A 21,391-nucleotide genomic window follows, 5' to 3' on the forward strand; every position below is an offset into this window, starting at 1 on the left:
GGAGATCAAAGAGAAATAATGTTCAATCAGCCCCACTCCTCCTGTTATGGACCAGCAGTACTAATTGTCTCTGAAGATTTCTTCCTTTAGCACCCAGTAGTAACTGATGTGTATTGACCTATAGCACTACCACAGTTCAATTAAGTTTCTTGTTGTCCAAATCTAATCAAAGAAAAGCTGGGATTGAAAATCGATTCATTTCCTGCTCATCAATGACTGATTCCACCACAAAGATTTGTAGAGGCAGACCATGCCGTATATGAGCTTAAGAAGGGGAAGCACGGTCTCTGACTTCCCATTCATCTTCCTGCAGCACCTTGGCATATGTTGGCTTTGTGTTTTTACTGTGGGTCTTTGCTTTCTCATAGGCTTTGATTTGTGCTTGTTTTCTGCCCCCTGAGCCTGAACTGTATTGCAGACAGCTGCAAGGAACCAGTATGGATGATCCAGATCTGCTCCTGAATTCTCAAATCTTTATTCTCTGCACGCTGTAGAAGACATCTCGCTGATTCCTGCTTTGCAGCAATAAATCGTGGCAGTGCTGAATGGTTCAAGTTCATCTCCCTCAGCTGAAGCCCAGATACATGTGTATTGATCCACTGTGATTCTGTGCCATGATACTCAGCAGATTACAATCAGACTCATATATTTGGATGACTAGAGAGAACAGCTTTATTATAGGCCTCAGAAGGAATGTGGCCAATAGAACCCATGCAGTCCTGTGTTACCAGGTCGTGGTACTGAATGCTCAGATCACATGTCTTCCCATTGTGACAGCCCTGGAGCTTTTGCATCTATAAAGCTCAATAAAAAGACTAGAACTGAGCTAGAAAAATGGCTCTGTCCTGGTTTCATTGCAGGGATTCACGTGCTTTGGATGAGAAATGCTTTGGTATGTCTATGACAAGCCAGAGGGAATTAATAACTCCTGGAAGGCAGAATGGGAGAAGAGGGTAGAAAAAGAAATTGGGTTGTATTTCGCTCTGTCTAAAGGCAGCTGCAAGAGGAAAACAAACATGAATCTGACATCTAAAGCAGTGTAGATACATTAAGACAAGAGAAAAATAGGTTTATGTAGTGGCTTCGTTGCCTTTTCCATCAGTAGAAGTACAGATGGACAAGGGAATATGGCTGTCGTTGGAATTCTGGTGTCCGTGAGTAACACTGGAATAACAGCTTCAATTTACAAAGGCACAAATTCTGATGTGGTAGCACTGTTTTTATTCATGTTTGCACGTTGGAAGGCAGAGGGAGCACAGTTCACAAATGGTGAACAGAGTTGATTAGAGGGCCATGCTTATTCTTTCCAGCTTTATCAGCAAAGTAAAAACAGCTGGGAAAAGATCATTGAAATGTTCTCCTGCTGCTCTTCCCTGCAGTTCTCACATGCATCATTAACCCACAGAGCCAAATCAACCAGCCAGTTTTCATCTGACTTTACCTGTGGTAGAGCAGGGATCTGGGATCCCCCATGGGACCCATTAGTGCAGCGCTTGCTTTGGATCGCGCAGGGCTGAATTGAAGCGGCATTGCTTCTCCCCCATGGAGATGAGCGCTGAAACTGAGGGTGGACTCTGAGAGAGCTTTTAGACCTTCCTTAGGATTTCTTTGGCTAATGGAGTGATGATACAAGGTGAGGAGGAACAGGAATAGGATGGAGAAGATGTACCTTACTCTCTAAAATTTAGTAGCAAAATAAGAGAGATTTGTCTTTCTTCCTGTTTTGTTTCCTAATGAGTTGTCGTCTATACAGGTAACAGTTTTGTCCCATAGCAGTGTGTTATCTATCTGGTCTGGAAAATCACAGGCCAGGAAAGAGATGGGACTAAACAAGCAGGCTTCTGCCAATCCCCATTACCTTTCTTTGTTTTGAGTGAATTTGTTCCGTCAGTGAGTACTGGGTGCATTCTGTGTCTCCCATTTCCACTTGGCTGGGACCAGTTTAATGTGGAAGCCTGCAAGGCTGCGTTTAAACAAGTTTTGATGAGGTTTTTCAGTTGTTCTGAGCTAAAAATAATACAGATCAGTAGGTACATACAGGAGAATTGTCCTCAACCCCCAAAGGACCTTTTACTATACCTGCTCCCTAGAGGGAAGTAAATAGAGAAAACAAACAAAGGCATCAATCCCATTTGTTCCCCTTATGCAGCTGTAAATGCCACTGCCTTTCTCAGCTCAGATGAGAAAATTCACTGCCTCGTTTTCAATGAACAAATTTGGAGGATGGTTTTCTCCGTCACACACCATCAGCGTTATAAGACTGGCTTGAGAGAGAGACACATCGTGCTGATGCTCATTTAATAGGGTGAGATGTTCGTGTTTCCCCATGAATATTTAGAAATGATTGTGTGACAACATGATGACGGTCAAAATACAAAGAACAGCTGAAATGATGCTCATTTGAAACACTTCTCAGTTACGGCAATCACTAACAACAGATATTAAAGACGAGCAGCATGGCCCTGTATCCTTTAGCCAGATCTCAGTTTTCCCCTTACCTACTTGCATTAAATGACCAGCAAAAGTTTATACCACTCAGTTGAACTTGCAGGGCTGAAAGCTGGCAACCTTTTTATTATTGTGTTTTGCAGTTCTTTCCATATGGAGACGCTTCCAAGTTTGCCCAGCACGCCTTCCGAACCTTTGATAAAAACGGAGATGGGACCATCGACTTCAGAGAGTTCATCTGTGCACTGTCCATCACCTCCAGAGGCAGCTTTGAGCAGAAGCTAAACTGGGCCTTCAACATGTACGACCTGGATGGTGATGGGAAGATTACAAGGGTGGAAATGCTGGAAATCATAGAGGTGAGATCAGTGTGGCACTCAAAAAAGAACGCATCTGAACATCAGGAAAGTTTGATTACGTGTTCACAGATCTTCCAGATTTTAAACACGTGAGGGGCTGTGACTGTATCATTAAGAAAGGACATTATATACATTTACCCAATACTGAGCCACTGTGTGACGTTTTAATGTACTTAATGGAGTTGAGTCATTGCAGAAAGGGGCAGGGATAACAGCACGCATTTTTAAGGGACTTAAGCTGATGGGACCAAAAGAATTTAAGACAATTATTTCATATAAGGAGAAGCATAAAGAAAACTGCACCCAAAGGGGAAAGTAAAACACACCCTTCTGTGTTTCCAGTGAACATGTATCAGATTCCACACAAAAGAAAAATGCCCAGGGAAGCAGGCAGTCACTTCATTGTTAGAAAGTCATTCTGGAATTTGAACACGTTAAATAAAATAAATGATAAAAGTAAAACAAAAATCAAGCTAACCTTTACGTTGACGCTTCCATTTGGTTTCTTTCCAAAGGCCATCTACAAAATGGTGGGCACTGTGATCATGATGAAGATGAACGAGGACGGCCTGACGCCCGAGCAGCGGGTAGACAAGATCTTCAGTAAGATGGATAAGAACAAAGACGACCAGATCACACTGGATGAATTCAAAGAAGCTGCAAAGAGCGACCCTTCCATTGTATTACTCCTGCAGTGTGACATTCAAAAATGAGCTCGTGTATAACGCATCATAGACTGCACAGAAGTGTAATGTTCCATTCAGTTTGCAGCTATTTCCACACACACAGAAATTTGCTTGGACTACCTATAAATGGACTTGCTTCTTGTGTTTGAAACACTTGTGTGCATGAGAATGTCATTTGCTAAAGAATTTTAAAAGTATATATTATAAAGAGAAACTGCCACGACGTGATGTGTGCAATGTCATTTCATACCGACCCTATTCCTCTGAAGCCTGTGCAGCAGTCCTGTGCTGCAGTGAATTCTATTATTTATTGTTCATGTTTTACTGATGCTATAGCTCTGTGTCTCCTAGACTGAGTAATGTTAGTGACACTGAATCCCCACGGTAATGTTACTTGTTTATTATAAACCATGCCACCATCCTGCTGTAAAGTAGTATTGGACAGACAGAGGGAAGAGTTCCTCAGTTCTTGAGTCTGATCCACACACGTGCTCGTATCGTCAGTGGAGATAAATGTACTTCATTTGCATGCCTTTTAGGTTTGCCTTAATTCTTACCTCATTTGCATCCCTTCAATCTGGAAAGAGCTATGTCAGAGGAATGCAGCGTTAAACAAAGAAATGCAAACCCTGCTAAAACGTTTCCCCTTAAAAGTATATATAAATATATATATATAATGTTTAAAATATTGTTTTATTGGAAGTTTAAAGGTTTTATTGGAAGTGTATTGATCTTTGCCTGACTTTTCAAAAGCTTCCACAGAGGTTGCAATATATACGTCCCAAATAAATTTATAACATTTGACCTTTTCCCCTAATTCTTCTTTCACGTCTTCAGCATGGTAATAGAAAAAGGAAATCTATACATCTATCTTTACTTATCTGTCACTGTACTGCTGGGAAATTATATCTATTTCGTTATGGAAAGCATGAAGAAAACTTTGCACTCACTCGGTATAAGAGTCATGTTATACGAAATGAACAGTTGTAGTGCTTGTATTTCCAACAGAGCAGCTGTTTATCCTCTAAGATGTTGATGCTAAAATTAACAGTATACCTACTAGACCTGTGCTTACATCACTTTTTCAGCTAGCTGAAAGTCAAATACAGTTTATTTGCTTGGCCTAACCCTGGTCTTTTAATGTTTTTCCCCCTCTGAAGAGTTTTAACACTCAAGGTATGACATGAATCTACCACAGGCGTTATATAATGAAATACCCTCAACAATTTTTGGCTGATAATTTTACAGTGTGATAATTGAGAAGGGGTCAAAGAACACCTTTGTTCTCAACTCAAGGTTATGCCTGTATGTAGTGCGGCGAGTATGAGTTCTGCACAGTCCTGAAGGAGCACGGAGAACACATGCAGGCTGCAGACAAGCTTCCTTATACCGGTCTTCCTTTCCCAGTTGCTTTAAACAAAGTCAATTGCCCATAGTTTTACCCCTCAAAAAAGCCAGAAAGGCTGACAGTTGCATGTTGGCTGTTTCTACTTTGCATTAGGAAATGAGACCGTAATAGCTAAAAATCAGACAATAAAACACGGCACAAAACAGATCATTCTCTGCAATTTCAAATCGAAATGGCAGCGCTCCTCCTAAAATGGCGGGGAAAATGCTTGCAGTGCTTTACATACCGTGCTAACAAACAGTTTGGGGGGAGGGAGAGGAATCAGTCACAACCACAACCACAGCCATCCCCTCCTATTTATTTTTTCTTCATATTCCAAAGAAATAGGAAAACACTGAAGTTTCAACTACTTCTTTTGTGTTGTTACTTTTTCTCTTTTAAATACCAGAATTTTCCTCAGCCTACACAGGTAGAATTCTTGCCAAAATAGTGGTATACTTTGTATGTCTGGCTGTAACTTCAAAATAAAAGTTCTGAAACTATAACATACTTCTGAGTATGATCTTCCCCTTGTTTCCAAGTAGGCTAAAATTACCAGCGGTAAAGAAAATATTGAATAATCATGGGATCTAATGCCTCTTTTGCTGTAGAAAACTTCAGAGCAACCTCAAGTAGCTCAGTAGAAACGTAATATTCTTTGCACTGTGATGTTCCTTGCACTGGAACAGGCTGCCCAGGGGGGTGGTGGAGTCTCCTTCCCTGGAGATATTCAAGACCCACCTGGTTGCCTACCTGTGTGACGTGGTGTAGGGAACCTGCTTTGACGGGGGGTTGGACTCAATGATCTCTAGAGGTCCCTTCCAACCCCTACAATTCTGTGATTCTGTGATTCCTTAACCTCTTTTCGCCCTGCTATAAAAGCACTATCAAAGATAAAGGTTTGCCTCTGCACTCTTATTTTTTTGAAGCTGAAGATGGGGAGGAAATAAAGCTACCAAAGCATCTTGTTCCATCATAAAACCAAGTCACTCTGAACACGTGGTTCAATAACATGTAAGAGAATTGACTTCCAGAAAAACACAAGTTGGGCTCAAGTTCCAGGAACGTTTTGCCAAGGATGCAGTTTGTGTGTCCCATCTTCCCTCCCCCCGACAATGTTCTCACACAAATACTTACAGCTTGCCTAGGTATAAAGTATTTATCATCACATCACAGGGTTACAGAATCACTCTCTGATAGGAGCCTCCAAAGAACCTTCTCTTTGCTTGAAGGAGGTGCAGTACTATTCATACCCTGAAAGCCTGCAAAGGAAGGAGACCCTACAGCTGGCAGAATCACAGAGTCATAGAATGGTCTGGGTTGAAAAGGACCACAATGACCATCTGGTTTCAACCCCACTGCTGGGTGCATGGCCTCCAACCACCAGACCAGGCTGTCCAGAGCCACATCCAGCCTGGCCTTGAATGCCTGCAGGGATGGGGCATCCACAGCCTCCTTGGGCAACCTGTTCCAGTGTGTCACCACCCTGTGAGAAACTTCCTCCTAATATCTAACCTAAACCTCCCCGTCTCAGTTTAAAACCATTCCCCCTTGTCCTATCACTGTCCACCCTTATAAACAGCATACACAGAATATATAAAGAATATACAAACAATATATAAAGCCATAACTTACTTGTTTCTCTAAGCTCACCTTCAAGGACAAACCATTCCCTAACAAAATGCAAGGGAAGGAACACAAGCCCTTTTTCCTGTTCTGAGAATATAATGCAAAGAAATCCTTCACTCTTGTGATTATGAAAATCCACACTACTCAAGAATAGTTCTTCACGTTCAGATGTGGTGCTTCTACTGCAAGGACATAAATCAATAAATAAAGTCTTACTGCACATGTGAGCTACCACACGCTCAAGAAATAAAGCAGAAGTAGGAATAAACCAACATCTTAAGGCCAGTCTTCAGAGCACAGAGACACAAAGCATCATTGCAAGAAGTGGTTCTGGAGTTCTGTTTATTAAAATATAACTTTGCAGTTACACAAAATTCATGTCATATTCCTCTTCCATCCACCCCATAAGCAGAAACACTCATACACTTGTTTGTTGTAAGTATGAGATGAGCTGTGAAGATTTTAACCAGGTAAACCTTGTGCTGTATAAACATATACAAGTACTTCCAAGAGTAAACAAATATAAAATACAGAAGTTTCTTTTCCTGAGGGTATATAAGAAAAGATCCTCCTACCCAACAATGGGAAACAGCAACTTTACAGACATCAGTGCACATTTATCCCCAACACTCTGCCATATTCACATGCCTTACACTTAATCATCATCTTCTTCTTCATTCCTATTACGGAACGTCAATGTCCTTTGGCCTCTTTCGGGGTCTTGCAATCGGAGGATACGAATACGGGAACTCACAGGCAGAAAACTAAAAATAAAGCATGTGTGATTTAAACAGGGCACTTTCTTCACAAATTTTTCCATTTAATCCTCTCTGTTATGTATTTGCCTTTAAATAAATCTATCTTTTTCCTTTGACTATTTTAAAACATTAACATCAGGCTTCACTAAACTGATAGCGGAACTTCAGATAAAGACCGACTTCAACCCTGTGATCTCTAACAATAGGACACCTGAGTTACAGAACAGGTACTTTATAAGAGAAGCTCCAACTGAAATGATCATCAAATGCAGTTCATATTTGCCTGTAAGACAGATACTTTTATAAGTATACCTTCATTCTTTCGGCTCTTTGAAATGGTAGATAGTGGCAAGACAAGGGGAAATTACGTTAAGTTGAAGGAGGGAATATTTAGGTTGGATGTCAGGAGGAAGTTCTTTACTATGAGAGTGGTTAGGTGTTGGAACAGCTGCCCAGAGAGACTGTGGATGCCCTGTCACTGGAGGTGTTCAAGGCGGGTTGGATGGGGCCCTGGGCAGCCTGGTCTAGTATTAGATGTGGAGGCTGGTGGCCCTGCCTGCAGCAAGGGGGGTTGGAGCTTGATGATCCTTGAGGTCCCTTCCAATCCAAGCCATTCTATGATTCTATGAAGTACATTCACTTGCAATCTAAGAATGAAGTTATTAACCACACATTTATACTGGCTTCTGCGTTGATAATCCTTAATGTACTTTTTCTGAAGGTGCCTCCACACAGAGAATTCCTATGATTTTACTGAATAGATTCAGACATTCCCTCCATTAAACACTGCATTAGGAGGGAGAGACAATTATATTTCATTAACCTCATTTTGAAGAGTGCTTAAAGAAGATCTCTGCAGGCTTCAGTGATTACTTTTGGCTAGCACCAGAAGAACCAGCTGCATAAGGTTAGTGATTCCTCTTAACTGGGCATAGCTTTATTAGGGAATTATACAGTAGGATCTTTCTGGGCACTATTTAATAAAACAAACAGCATCAAAAACAATAAACAAATTATCGGGTTGTGGATTTAAAAAGTCCCCATAAGCTTCCTGAAAGTACAGTAGTATTAAGAGGAAACATGGAAAATGGCCAAGTGTTTGGTCAGTTTTGTGAGAGGTGAAGAGGGTCCCACCTTATACCAGGAAACATTTCACAAAGATGGACTGTTTGAAGCACCACTGAACATTAAGGGACGTCACGTAAGGAAGAGCAACAAACATCCTGCTACGTTCCCAGAACTATCAGCACAGAACTGCTTAATTGTTTATGTTCTACTACCACTAAACTCATCTCTCTCTCCTCTCTAGTTATGCTCCTTGCAATTGAACATCCATGTACTACTTCTGCTAGGAAATCCAATGTGATTACCTCATGCTTTGTGGGGTGAGCAAAATGAACTGCCGATGACACTGAGAGTCAGCCACTTTCAGAATCATATCCATTGCAATTCTTCTGTTCAGCATATCCTAAAGACAAAGTTGTTTAGCAGGTAGCGATACTGACTGTGTACTTCACTGCACTGTCATTCCACACATGAGCGCAACAAGGTATACATAAGTTAGAAAATACCATAATAGGAAGACCTACCTAAATTAATTCTGTGTAGCCTGGTTCATCTCTGTTTGCTTGGATCCTTTTATTGTTCTTTTAATTGTTTCTTTGGCTTTGCTTATATATTATTCCTAAAAACATTCCTCTGAAGGCTCACTGATTAAAATGTATATAATGCAAAGATATGAGGACGGATGAAGCAAAGCTCTGATTCCACAGCTTGCACGGGAGAGCAGCTGTTTCCCTTACAAAAATGCTGATGGAGTCCTCTTGTGGAGGTCTCCAGCATTACAGCATAAGGAACAACACAATGCTCAACAGAACGGCTGTGCTTCATGGCACAGCTGTATCACAGCAACCTGGGTGGAATTACTGACAGAATATAGATTGAAGCTCACTGCAGGGCCTACAGTTCTGATTATGTATCTCTGTCTGGACAGATGAATTAGTTGTAGCGAATTTTATTCATAAAACGGGACCTAAGCTTTTCAAGTTTGTAGAATCCATGACAGCAACAGGCAAAGCTCAGTCATTTCACACACACAGTGAAAAATGGCTTCAACATTCCTTTCTGAAATTCTTTACATATGAAATGCATCATCTTTTTTTCCTTCTAGATCTTTGATTCCAGTAAATTGATCAGTGGAGGAAAGGGACACTGAAGGCAAGACTACCTGCTACTGCCTTTACCCCCATAGAACTGACCTTTTTCCCAAACTATACCACATTGAACGTTAATAAAGACATATATCTTTTACACATATATACATATATATGTGTGTGTGTTTATGAATTGCTAATTGCCTATCCAGAGAAGTGGTACACAAAGATGATGTTTATCAGTTCTAGCTGACATGAGTATTTGCTGTTCCTTATTCAGTATTTCAGCACCTTGGAAAGGAGCTACTAAGGGAAGTACAGAGCAAGTTTTTATGTAGTAGCTCAACTGCTGTGCTTTCACCGAAGAAAAATATCGATCATCACAGTGGTAGAAGTCAAGGCACACGCTAAAAGCCCAGGAGAGACACTGGCAAAAGCCAAGGCATGTGCTAAACTCAGGGCAACAAAGATCAATAGGAAGTGCTTGGGAAAGTAATGAAGAGTAACAGGCCAATTTTTAACAAGTAAGCTCCTAAAAAATCTCTAAACTTAGTGAAAAAGTTCCCTAAAGGCACTTCTGCTTAATATTATTGTTTTGAGTTTACTAAAGTACTAAAGTGTTTGAAAGTTTAACCAATCACAACCCAACAGTTTTGCTAATTTATAAAAATAAGAATAGCAAATGTAGTTTAAACTATACCATGTAGACATCGAATTCATCCAGGCATCTGAAAGGAGATTCAGTAATTGACCATAGGGAAAGAATGAAACAAACTGTTGAGAAGGAACGTTCGCCTCCTGATAAAGATCTCACATTGCTCAGGGCATGTTTGTCCTCCTCTCCAGGTTGAACCTGGAAATAAAAATAACAGAGCAAATGTTAAACGTGGAAACTTATTAATAGAGAAGTTACTATAACTGCTAATGCATTACATATGATGTAGAGACATCACTTGAGAAGAAATGTATGCATTTCCCCACCATTCTGGAAGGGATCCAGAATGAAATGGCTCGGAACTATTTTAAAACACATTTCTAGGACCATCACAGCTTCCCCCACTGCGGCAGAATGTGCTGAACAGATTAAATAAATGACTCTGACAGCATTTTCTTATTCAGTTCTCTATTTTAATAGCCATGAAACGTTATTAAATAAACTGCTAACCAGCATTGTTGTATTAGAGAAAAATCCAATGGTTACCCCAGCTATTACAGAAAAGCAGGTAATTGATTCACAGCTGCAGTTAAAGGAGGAGTATTTTATTCATCAGAGTAAGTGCAACATTGAAAACAACTGGTTCCATTGCTTATGGTGACACCTTGTGGCATTCTACCTAATTAAACCTAAGCACTTTCTCAGCTTGTTTACTAAGTTACCTTCAAATTAAATTACATTTAATAAACTAAGCATGAAAACATGTTGCTGTTGCAGCAGTTTGTTGGTTTTTTATTATTATTTTTGGGGGTTTTATGGGTTTAATTTCCTTGATTACACTTAGATCTCATGCATAAGAAACGTGAAACATCAGCAGAAAAAGAAAAGTTAGCTGATAAAGTTATACCATGACTTGACATCTTATGGGCTCAATTTGAGTGTTCTGGATACCTGACCTTCACCTGTTTAATGAGGACGATGTCAACAACTATTTAAGCCATTGCTACACATTCTCCCCTCAATTCCTAGAACTGAAGCCTCCCACAGAAAAAAAAATATATATATATACTCCATGGTTAAGATTTTTTGGTTTTTTTTTTTGAGGGGGGGGGGGGGGGCACATTAAGAGATACACATTTACAGAATACACAAATAATAGGTAACATTGAGAGCTATCAGCTGCTTAAAGGAAATAGCCATTACACATTCACACAGATACAGCAAAGCTCCATATCAATGATACAGGGATGAATAATTTTGAAAGACTAATTCAGATGACTGATGAATGAACTCCTAATACGAAGAAAAACAACTATTTTAACCCACATTATCACACTTGAAGTAATATAAAATAACTTACTGTTATTGAAAGTGTCTCATTTTTGTGATCAAATATTATTCTTCCACTGCAACCTCGAATGCGCAGCAAGTAGTCAAAGTACAGTTTGCATCGTAAAGAAAGGAGCCTTAAATCGATTAAATCACACAAACAACATATCAGCATGTTTTAAAATACTTGAAAAAGCAACAACACACTATTTTTTTAATTAAATCAGCAGCTTCACATCAGAATCTCAAATGCTGAGTCCTACTCTATTAATAACGTTTTCCTACATCAAATCATCATAAAGCCATCCCATGCAGCTGACTTTAGATACTGGATGTACTGGTGAGACTCGTGAACACACAAGCAAAGAAATCCAGAAGTAATGGCTTTGTACTTTCTTTAACACCTGATTTAATAGATGGCTTTGTACTTTCTGTAAGTTTAACACCTGCTCTAATAGACTTTTCAGATGCTTCTTCCACAGCTCTAACAGAAAAAGGACTATATTCTGCTAATTCTGCTATGATTTCAGGCTTTGAAACAGATTTGAGTCTAAGAGAGCTCTATTGCTGTAAAAATATCTTAATTCTTAGAAGCCTGCTCTGTAATTCACCCTCTGAAGCACAGGCACCAACTACATACCACCAGTATATTTTGATGGCCAATGAATGCAACCTCAGATACCAGTGAACCACACTCCTCAACCAGTAGATCTGAAGAGCAGCAAAAACAACTTTTTATCATAAACATTCAAATTATATTCAAATATAATGTCAGCGTGTGTGGATTTTTTTTATATATTGTTTAATACTTTTATCTACATCCTAGTTACCTGAAAATTAAAACTACAGTAAAACCACCCTACCTTAAGAACCGACGATATATGCTGAATCTCTGTGTCATTATTTCTTCCAGCAGCCTAATAAATTTCTTTAAGTTATTTACTTTACTGTTTGCATCCTCATATCTCTCCTTTGCATCAAGAAATCGCCTGTTTTAATTAACAGAAAGTTTAGCATTAACATGTACTAGACTAAAACCAAGCAATTATTGCAAATGCTGAAAATCAATATAATAATTAAAATATTCAAACAGAAATTGTACTGTAAGGCTCCATATTGTAGCTAAAAGCATTTCAACACATCAGGTAATCCATGACAAAAAGAGAACAAATAATAAGTTTTGCTTCTATTTGTTTTTCTGTTAAACAGAACCTCTTGTACCAAAGAGAAGTAATGACCGAGCTTTCTAACTAGAGAAATGCTTAATGCTCTGTGCATCTCAGAGCAAGAGTGAGTTTTGATGCAGTCATAATTAGAGTACCTCTAAATACTTAAGTACAAGTGTTTAATTATTGGCAATTTCAGAGTATCAACCCCATGTAAAACCTACCCACAGTGGAGGTTCAACTGTCACAAGACCATTCATTACCAGTTGACTGCGCAATCAATACAGTATGTTTCTATACATTCATCTGTTGCTTTAGTATGAAAAACACATGAATGCCCTCTAAGAAAACCAGTGTTTCTCTCTTCCATCTTACCTGAACTAGACAAACATTAATAATAACTTACTGTATTATTTCTTCTGTGTTTCCACGGTGACTTTTTTCTGTCTTTATCCTCTCTCTCAAGCGATTCATTTCTGCATCAAGACTCTTCACAGTGCGGCTGACTTCTATGCGCTCTGAGTAGATTTGCCTGGCCTGTGCAGTTTTTTCCTACAGAATCATTTGAAATTCAATTAGCTGTTACAGCTTTAATACGTCTGTTAGTCTTTGCTACAAATATTGTGTGCAACAGAAGAGGCAACGCTTCCAAGCCAATCTAGAGTTCTTGTAATATTCTTTGTGTACGCTCACTACAACAAAATTATTGTTACCATCATCGATGTTACTAACAGCATTTCTGAAGAGGCAGTTATTTCAGTACTAACAACGATATATGGCAATTTTAACGTATTCACTGTTATTTATTTAATACAGATAAATGAGCAAATAAACACCATATTTCAGTAGGACTTAATTGTCTAAATGCTTCCATAAAGAATTTTATAGTGAGTCTGTAAAGCTTAACAAGTTCAGCCACTGAAAGGTCAGGTATGAAATCTGTACAGGAGAACAATCTGGCTCTCAAAAAGCAGAATGGTAAAATTCAGATTAACTTAAAATATAACCGTTCAGTTATCAAGACTGACTTGGTGCTCTGCCAGACAAAGATGCTTTGATTCATTTACACAGTCTACTTAACTACACGCAAATAGCTTAGAACATATTTAAGAAAATATTCAGCTTACCAAGTACTAACCATCATCTGTATGCTATAAAAGTAGAAGGATTAATTACCTCCAATTCTTTCTCTTTAGCAGCTAGTAATTCTTTATGCTTTTTTATGCAAGCCAAGTGCTCTTTCTTTTTGTCTTCATAGTACTGCAAATGACGTCTTCTGTTTTCCACTTCTGAGTCCGCTTTGTCCAATTCATCCTATTTTGAGGTAGTGGAGATGTGGAGATGTGAAATGTGAACTGTATGAGGCAGATGCTTAAGCACCTCCACACACTTCTCAAATGTAACCCCACTGTTTTGAAAAACAGATTTTAGAAGGAATGTTCCTACTGAATCCAAAGTCCAGAAGCTTTAATAGCAACTTATGAGGAAGTCTACACTCATTTCTGACAAGAACATAGCAAATGGTTTTAAGAATCAGTACTGGTTTTGGTTGAGACAAATTTTTCTTAGCTCTTACAGTGCTAAGTTTTATATGAGTGACCAAAACAACATTGATTACAGGCCAGAGTTTCAGCTACATGTGGTGAACTAACCCTGACCACCTGCCAGTTACCTACTGAACTATTCCCTTCACTGTCCCTCCTTAAACAGAACAAAAAAAAAAACATGTACACTGAAAAAAGCTCATAGGTCAAGACAAAGACAAGGAGATCATTTACCAGTCACCCTCATAGGCAAAACTGATTCATCTTGGGAAAGACTAATTTACTGTCAATTAATAGTCTAGTGAGAAACAAGAAAATAACTAAAAACATCTACCTACCACTTCTCTCCAGTCTCGACTTTGCTCCTTCACTCCTAGTTTCTCCACCTTAGAGGTACAAGGTGAATGGGGAATGGAGGCTGTGATATTCATGGCTCAGCTCTGCCCAGCAGCTGCTCCCTTTTGGAGCAGCTGGAGCTGGCTCTGATCTGATACGGGGCAGCTGCTGGGCTCTGCTCAGAGGCCACCCCTGCAGCTCTCCCACTACCAAAACCTTGCCATGTAAACCCAGTGTATTATCAGTAAGCAGCACTTACACAATGCTGAGGTATTTTCAGCCTTTCACGCTACTCTGACAGCGAGAAGGGTGGGAGTGCACAAGATGTTGGAAGAGGACAAAACCAGAACCACTGACCCAAATGGACTTTCCAAACACACGACATCACACTCAGCAATAAAAGCTGGGAAATAAAGGATGAGAAGAGTGACAGACCTGGAGTAATGGTGTGTGTCTTCCAAAGAAATCGCTATGCATGACGGAGACCTAGTTTCCTGGAAGTGGCTGAACATCTGCCTGCTGGAAGCTAATGAATCCCTTTATTTTGCTTGTATACACTCTTTGTGATCTACCTAGTAACCTGCCTTACTCTCAGTCCACAAGATTTCTCAGTTTTACTCCTCCTCTGATTTTCTTCCTCATCTCAAATTTGGGGGAGTGTGTGGGAAGCAGCAGGTCGCTGAGGTGCTTACCAGAGTTAAGCCACAATGGAATTGAACCTTGATGAGATGTTCTTTCTACTAAACCCCTCCAAAACACATTTATTGTGTGTACTCCATTTTAACCAGATCTTCTGATGCACTTGATTATCTGGCTGTGCAAAAGTTCAGTGTACAGAGAATTTTGTCTATCAAATAGTGTTACTGTGCTCTTTTAGTTTCCATGGAAATAAATAGGAAGCATTACTTTTGGAGCATGACATGTTGATGCAGTGGAATTGACTTCATGTCTTTTCAGAAACACTTTGCTGATAGAGTTATCAAGAATGACAATGTAAAATAAAAGGCAATTTCATCCCTCATCCCTGTTAATTAGTACATGGCTTACCTTAAAAAGAAATAACAAAAAGAATCAAGAATACTAAAACAAATGAAAACCATCAGCAACGATAAAGAATGATTTCACTTTTAGTAATCATATCTTAAAAGCTACAGTTTGATATATGCTGATTGTTTAAGAATTTCCACAACAGATATACTGTATTTAATATATTTATCAGTTATTTTCCTTACCTGTTTCCTTCTCCTTCTTGTTTACTCTTGCTTTCCTAATTCAGACTGACTGCGTATCAATACACAGTTTATGTGAGGCACAGAAGAGATATCTGAGGTGATAAATCTTGGTTTCTACTCATTCCCTTCTTTCACAGGTTTTGAACACTTTTTATATGCTGAACTCTGTTACTCCAATTTTAAACCATTAATTCTTGTAGTATGAGATTGCCAAGATTCCATTTGCCAACACCAGATTTTGCATTTACCCTAAGTTTACTTAAGGTAAATCTTATCTTAAGTTGTGTTTCCAAGTACACTCTCTAATCCAGAAGAATCAAAACCATGTAATGGTACCTTCTGTGACTGTGTAGCTTTATAAAACAACAGCCATTTCATATAGAACTCCAAATACTATTTTAAAAACTGACCAATTATGAATATTCTTAGCCAGGCCTTGGCAAAAAGAAGATCATCTCTTGTTTTGACTATTTTCTCAGGTAGGCCTTAAATCTATCAGGAAGGACCATCCTGCTTCCATTTAAACAAAAAATAAAATGTGGAGGTGTTGCTACCTTAATTGGATTAGTGGTATCTTCTACTTTATTCATTTTCTCTTTAATTTCTTCAAATCGCTCCTCAGCTGCCTGAAGAATCTTCTTCAGTTCTTCCATTTTTCTGCTTTCTTCCTGCATTTCTTGTTTTACAGTTTCCATCTTTTTTTTGTTTTCTTCAGCCACGTCTTCCTGTCAAAATATATTAAAATAAAGAACAAAAGGAAGACGTGCATTTGCATAGTACCTAATTTTTTTTACAGGAATAAAGGACGAGTTACTGCTCTGTCACTGCTCCCAAGACAATCATGCCATTCCTAACTGATTATCACCATACATACTTCCTTAAAATGACAAATATTAGGGAAAAGATTTAAATGGAAACTTGCATTATACTTAGATGCTTCTTCACAGGATAAACATGCATTTTCCTACACCAACAGGACTTGACTGCCTGAAACAAACGAAACCCTAAAGCCTAAAGGAGCTTGCAGAATCCCTACCTAATGTTTCTTTACTCTTGGAGTATACTTTGAAATCAGGTCAGTGCTGGGGCCTGTCCTCTTCAACATCTTTATTGATGACCTGGATGAGGGCATTGAGTGCGCCCTCAGTAAGTTCGCGAATGACACCAAATTGGTGGGGAGTGTTGATCTGCCTGAGGGTAGCGAGGCCCTGCAGAGGGATCTGGATAGGCTGGAGAGCTGGGCCGAAGCCAACGGGATGAGGTTCAACAAGACCAAATGCCGAGTCCTGCACTTTGGCCACAACAACCCCAGGCAGCGCTATAGGCTTGGGGCGGAGTGGCTGGAGGACTGTGTGGAGGAAATGGACCTGGGGTTATTGGTAATGGTTGGACTGGATGATCTTCTAGGTCTTTTCCAACCTTGATAATTCTGTGGTTCTGTGAAATCTTTACTCACATGTGCACAGAAAGGCAGCTTTCTGATAAAATAAAAAGTTATGCAACTCATCCTCTCTGTGATCGCAGATAAAATAGTGGGAAAACTAAAACAAGCATGGAATTCAAACAAAACATTTGCAGACAGGATAATTAACAACATTTATCACCCTGAATCTCAGTATTTAGATCTTCATCATCTAAATGTTAGTTTATTAAAGAATAACACTTGAAACAGTATAACTACTAATGAACAAATCACTATTCTGTTCTTAAAGCACAAATCATAGATCCTGAGAATATAAGAACAAGCACTTTGAATAAACCATAGCTGTATGATCCTTCCATAAGTCGGTATTTGCACTTTAAAACATAAAACTCCATGGTAAAACAACAACAAAGCAAGAAACTATGGATTCAGGGCAGAGAAGCAATGTAGTGACAAATTAACAGAATCAAAGAATGGCCTGGGTTGAAAAGGACCACAATGACCATCTAGTTTCAATCCTCCTGCTATGTGCAGGGTCACCAACTATCAGACAAGGCTGCCCAGAGCCACATCCAGCCTGGCCTTCAATGCCTCCAGGGATGGAGCATCTACAGCCTCCTTCAGCAACCTGATCTGTTGTGTCACCACCCTCTGTGTGAAAAACTTCCTCCTAATACCTAACCTAAACGTTCCCTATCTTAGTTAAAACCATTCTTCCTTGCCCTATTTGTATCTACCTTTGTGAACAGCCATTCCCCCTCCTGTTCATATACTCCTTTCAATTACTGGAAGGTCACAATGAGGTCTCACTGGAGCCTTCTCTTCTCCAAGCTGAACAAGCCCAGTTTCCTCAGCCTTCCTTCATATTATGGTGCAGAGTGTCCTTTATCTATGCTTTGATGATGCCACTTCTGAGCTCCAAACCTACATTCACTGTTTCTCCCTAACTAAAATCTTATGGCACTGTACAATTCAAATAACCGATGAAAATTCACAGAATATCTCTTTACGCCACCACCTCGCCTTCCATGCACCCAGAGTGCACCGCTCAGTTGAAGATAATTATGGACTTTCTGTAAAGCATACAATTTTTTGCTCTTTTGCTCTTTATCCAACTTTCACCCTGAATGATAATCTAGGGTATCTAGGTTGTCTGCTTGCTTCTAATTTTCAATTGCTGTCAACATTCAAGGATATTTGCCCACATCCTTATTAGATAAAATTGGATAATCTTTTCTTACTAATACACGGATGTCCATATACTGGGTTTCGTCAACATTCTCAAGATCTGCTATCTCTGCTGCTGTTCTTCGTATCTTTGTCTAGAAAAAAAAAATATATTATTAAGCTTACCTAAAAAAGAAAGGATGCTTAATTCATTGAAATCAATATATAAAGTAATATATTTCAACTTAAACCTTCATCGGTGGCTATGAGACAGAGAATTCTTCCTGCCTACCTATGGAATTCATTTCTATAAGACAGAACTTAATGTGAAAATAATACATACTTTAAATCATTAAATTATAACCACTTTTCCACTTAACATGAAATATGAATTAAAAACATTCTACATCCATTTAATACAAATTTACGTGCCATTTGTGTGCTGGCTCTTATTTGTGATTTACTGATATATAACACACAAGGTTATATTCATCTCGTATTTCCTAACAGTAACATCATTAGTCACCATAAATATCTATCACACCCACTAGCATTGGAAGTCTTGCAGAAAACAAGTAAAAGTGAAATAGGAAAAGACTGACCAGCATCTAAAAAGAAACACTGTGCCTATTTTTACCTGTAGTTCTTTTTGGTAATGTTGATGATGATGAAGATGACTTTCATTCTGCTTAATTTCATTTTCAGCGGAAGACAAACGTTGCTGAGATGCTGCCAACTGTGCTTTCTGGCTTCTAATTTCATTCTCCAAGAGACTTTAAAAAAAAAAAAAAAAATTGATATTGGGATGTTATTATATACACACACAAAGATAAATGTGCAACAAAGCAAAGCATATAAAAGCACAAAAAATGTCTTACGCTTGTTAGCATTGGATGGTTTTACTGATCAGTAAAGAAATACCAAACCTCGACAGTCGAGCTCAGAGTTGGTAACTACCAGATAATGGTTGTTTAGTCCCAGGTGAACAAAGTGTTGATGTAATTTGAACAACCTGTAACCTTCGTTTGCAGCTGTAATGAACAAGCCAAATACCTGAACTAAACTGCAGAATTACTTGTAAAAATATCAATGCATCTTGAGAGAAAACAAACGCTTTGACTAGGAAAACCCTACTTCCAAACACAGATAAAATAATATGAAAAAAATATTCCATGCATTCTCATACATTTCTTTCTATTAAAACGTTCACGGACTTCCATGAGTTTTTTCAGCATGCGGTAAACCCATTTGAAATGCAAAATAAAACCTATATTTTTTATCAACAAAAAACACCCACAATTTTTGTGTTTAAGTATTTAATCAACTTTTTACCTTTTGTTACAGATGCATTAAATTGATTGGACTGATCATGTCTCATCCCAGACTCAGTGTTTAATAATTTTCATATACACCATTCCTGATGAATGTTTCGTTACTTTGGGTCACATTTGGTATTTCAGTGTCCCCAGTTTGCTGGATGAGAATTCAAGATTTTAAAAATCCAACCCGATTTCAAAGATAAACTCCTGATTATTTCAGTAGTAAAAGGCATTGAAAGAGAAGTTTTCCAGAATTCTCAATTAACAAAAAGGACATGTAAACCTCAGAGTGGAAGAGAGGAGAGTAGTGGAGAGAGGGTGTCTCTGATGCACACACATCCAAACAGACAAATACACAATTTCATTATTCACATCAATAAATACATGTATGGATTTGTTTCTTTCTTTTTTTTTTTTTTAAACAAAAACAACATTGCAAGTTGCTAACCTTATTTCTCCTTCAACATCTTTGCTTAGATACTTGGGTCTGAGGTAATCAGAAGAATAATATCGTCTGTTAAATACTTGATCACCTTCAGCAGTGAAAGCTTCTTTACAATTTTTTGGAGGACTGTTAGACTGCATTACTTCACGAGCTTTAGAGCCACTCTGAAAAACAAAATTGCCTCATCATACCCTATAGAAAATTCACCACATTTACAGAAACCATTTTAAAACAGATCTAGCAGTTCTCATTCCTAACAATAAACAAGAAATGCAAAAATGAATAATTTGAAAAAGTCTGTTATGTCTAAAGTCTGCTTTTCTCCATTGAGTAAGACATTCACGTTCTCAAAAACAACCCACTTAGTTTAGCTGCCAGTTTCTAAATTGTAAATTATGTAGTCTGATCGGTGCCTTGTAATTTGCCATGGGAAAAAAAAAATCAATAATCAAAAGGTCACTACACACTAAGTATATTTAATTATCAGAAGTGGAATATAAACAGAGGAAATAATGTTTCAAAGAGATGTGCTAAGTACATCAAACAAAATTAAATTAAAGAAAATTGGGAAATCTGCTGGTAAAAACAATTGCCAGTGTCAGAGTAAGTGGTCTGAGGAAATCAATATTTATACACTCATCCATTCTGAAGTATTATTTCTACTCTACACCACACCTCTTCAATTTTTTCCAGATTCATTTGAAGTTGTTCAGTTAGGTCTTAAAAGGACCAGATGGAAACACAACCGGATGGAAAACAATTTCATGTAGATGTGAGTGGGTGAATGTCTAAAAAGATGATTTTGAATTCTCAAGCACAAGCCTGCTACTTGCGAGGTTCATGCAGAAGGGGTGACTACAAGTTCTGGTAACACACAGACTACATGAAACTGACACATCCTGAATCCGACAATTAGTAAAGAGACAGAAATTAGGAGACTGATTATTGGCATACATTTTAAGACTGGATAAACAGATAAACTAGGGGTCCGGGAAAGGTGATACATACTCTTAGAATAAACTGGGACAATCCTGGAAAGAAACAGGGAGACCTGTGCAGAAAAATGCCAAGGAATACCCAGGGATGTTGGCCAACACCACCCCAAGCAGCCACACAGCAGAAATCTGATTTTCTGCCTGACCAGACGTGATCGCCCACTAGAGAGGGAAGTCAAGATGTATGAACACAGTGGTTTAGCTAGGCAGTGAAGGGAGTGAGGAAATAAGAAGAATAAAAATCTTATTGATTCTTAAATAAGGCCCATACTTAGGGTCACGATAGTCACCGTCAGTTTAACTCTGTCTAAGCAGAAAATGGTGTTCAAAGTGGGATACTGACAGCATATTAAGTGTCAC

The 21,391-nt window shown here is 38.7% G+C and overlaps 2 protein-coding genes across 6 annotated transcripts in view; one reads left to right on the forward strand and one right to left on the reverse strand.

The window, feature by feature from the left end:
- The window catches only part of VSNL1 (visinin like 1), a 63,814-nt gene extending 58,428 nt beyond the window's left edge, over positions 1-5,386 (forward strand). For all 3 annotated transcript variants that reach the window (XM_015859547.2, XM_015859546.2, XM_015859548.2), the window contains exons 3-4: positions 2,592-2,807; positions 3,323-5,386. In XM_015859547.2, the coding sequence (XP_015715033.1) occupies positions 2,592-2,807; positions 3,323-3,520 (414 nt within the window). In that variant the 3' untranslated portion in view covers positions 3,521-5,386. The remainder of the gene's footprint in view (positions 1-2,591; positions 2,808-3,322) is intronic.
- Positions 5,387-6,824: 1,438 nt separating this feature from the next.
- Positions 6,825-21,391, reverse strand: part of SMC6 (structural maintenance of chromosomes 6) — a 28,688-nt gene continuing 14,121 nt past the window's right edge. For all 3 annotated transcript variants that reach the window (XM_015859574.1, XM_015859576.2, XM_015859575.2), the window contains 11 exons: positions 20,040-20,200; positions 18,910-19,045; positions 18,347-18,427; positions 16,237-16,407; positions 13,747-13,884; positions 12,977-13,122; positions 12,268-12,393; positions 11,436-11,541; positions 10,121-10,273; positions 8,638-8,735; positions 6,825-7,273 (listed from right to left, as the gene is read on the reverse strand). In XM_015859574.1, the coding sequence (XP_015715060.1) occupies positions 7,165-7,273; positions 8,638-8,735; positions 10,121-10,273; positions 11,436-11,541; positions 12,268-12,393; positions 12,977-13,122; positions 13,747-13,884; positions 16,237-16,407; positions 18,347-18,427; positions 18,910-19,045; positions 20,040-20,200 (1,425 nt within the window). In that variant the 3' untranslated portion in view covers positions 6,825-7,164. The remainder of the gene's footprint in view (positions 7,274-8,637; positions 8,736-10,120; positions 10,274-11,435; positions 11,542-12,267; positions 12,394-12,976; positions 13,123-13,746; positions 13,885-16,236; positions 16,408-18,346; positions 18,428-18,909; positions 19,046-20,039; positions 20,201-21,391) is intronic.

Source organism: Coturnix japonica, chromosome 3 (genome assembly GCF_001577835.2).
Source record: "Coturnix japonica isolate 7356 chromosome 3, Coturnix japonica 2.1, whole genome shotgun sequence".
Lineage (NCBI taxonomy): Eukaryota > Metazoa > Chordata > Aves > Galliformes > Phasianidae > Coturnix > Coturnix japonica.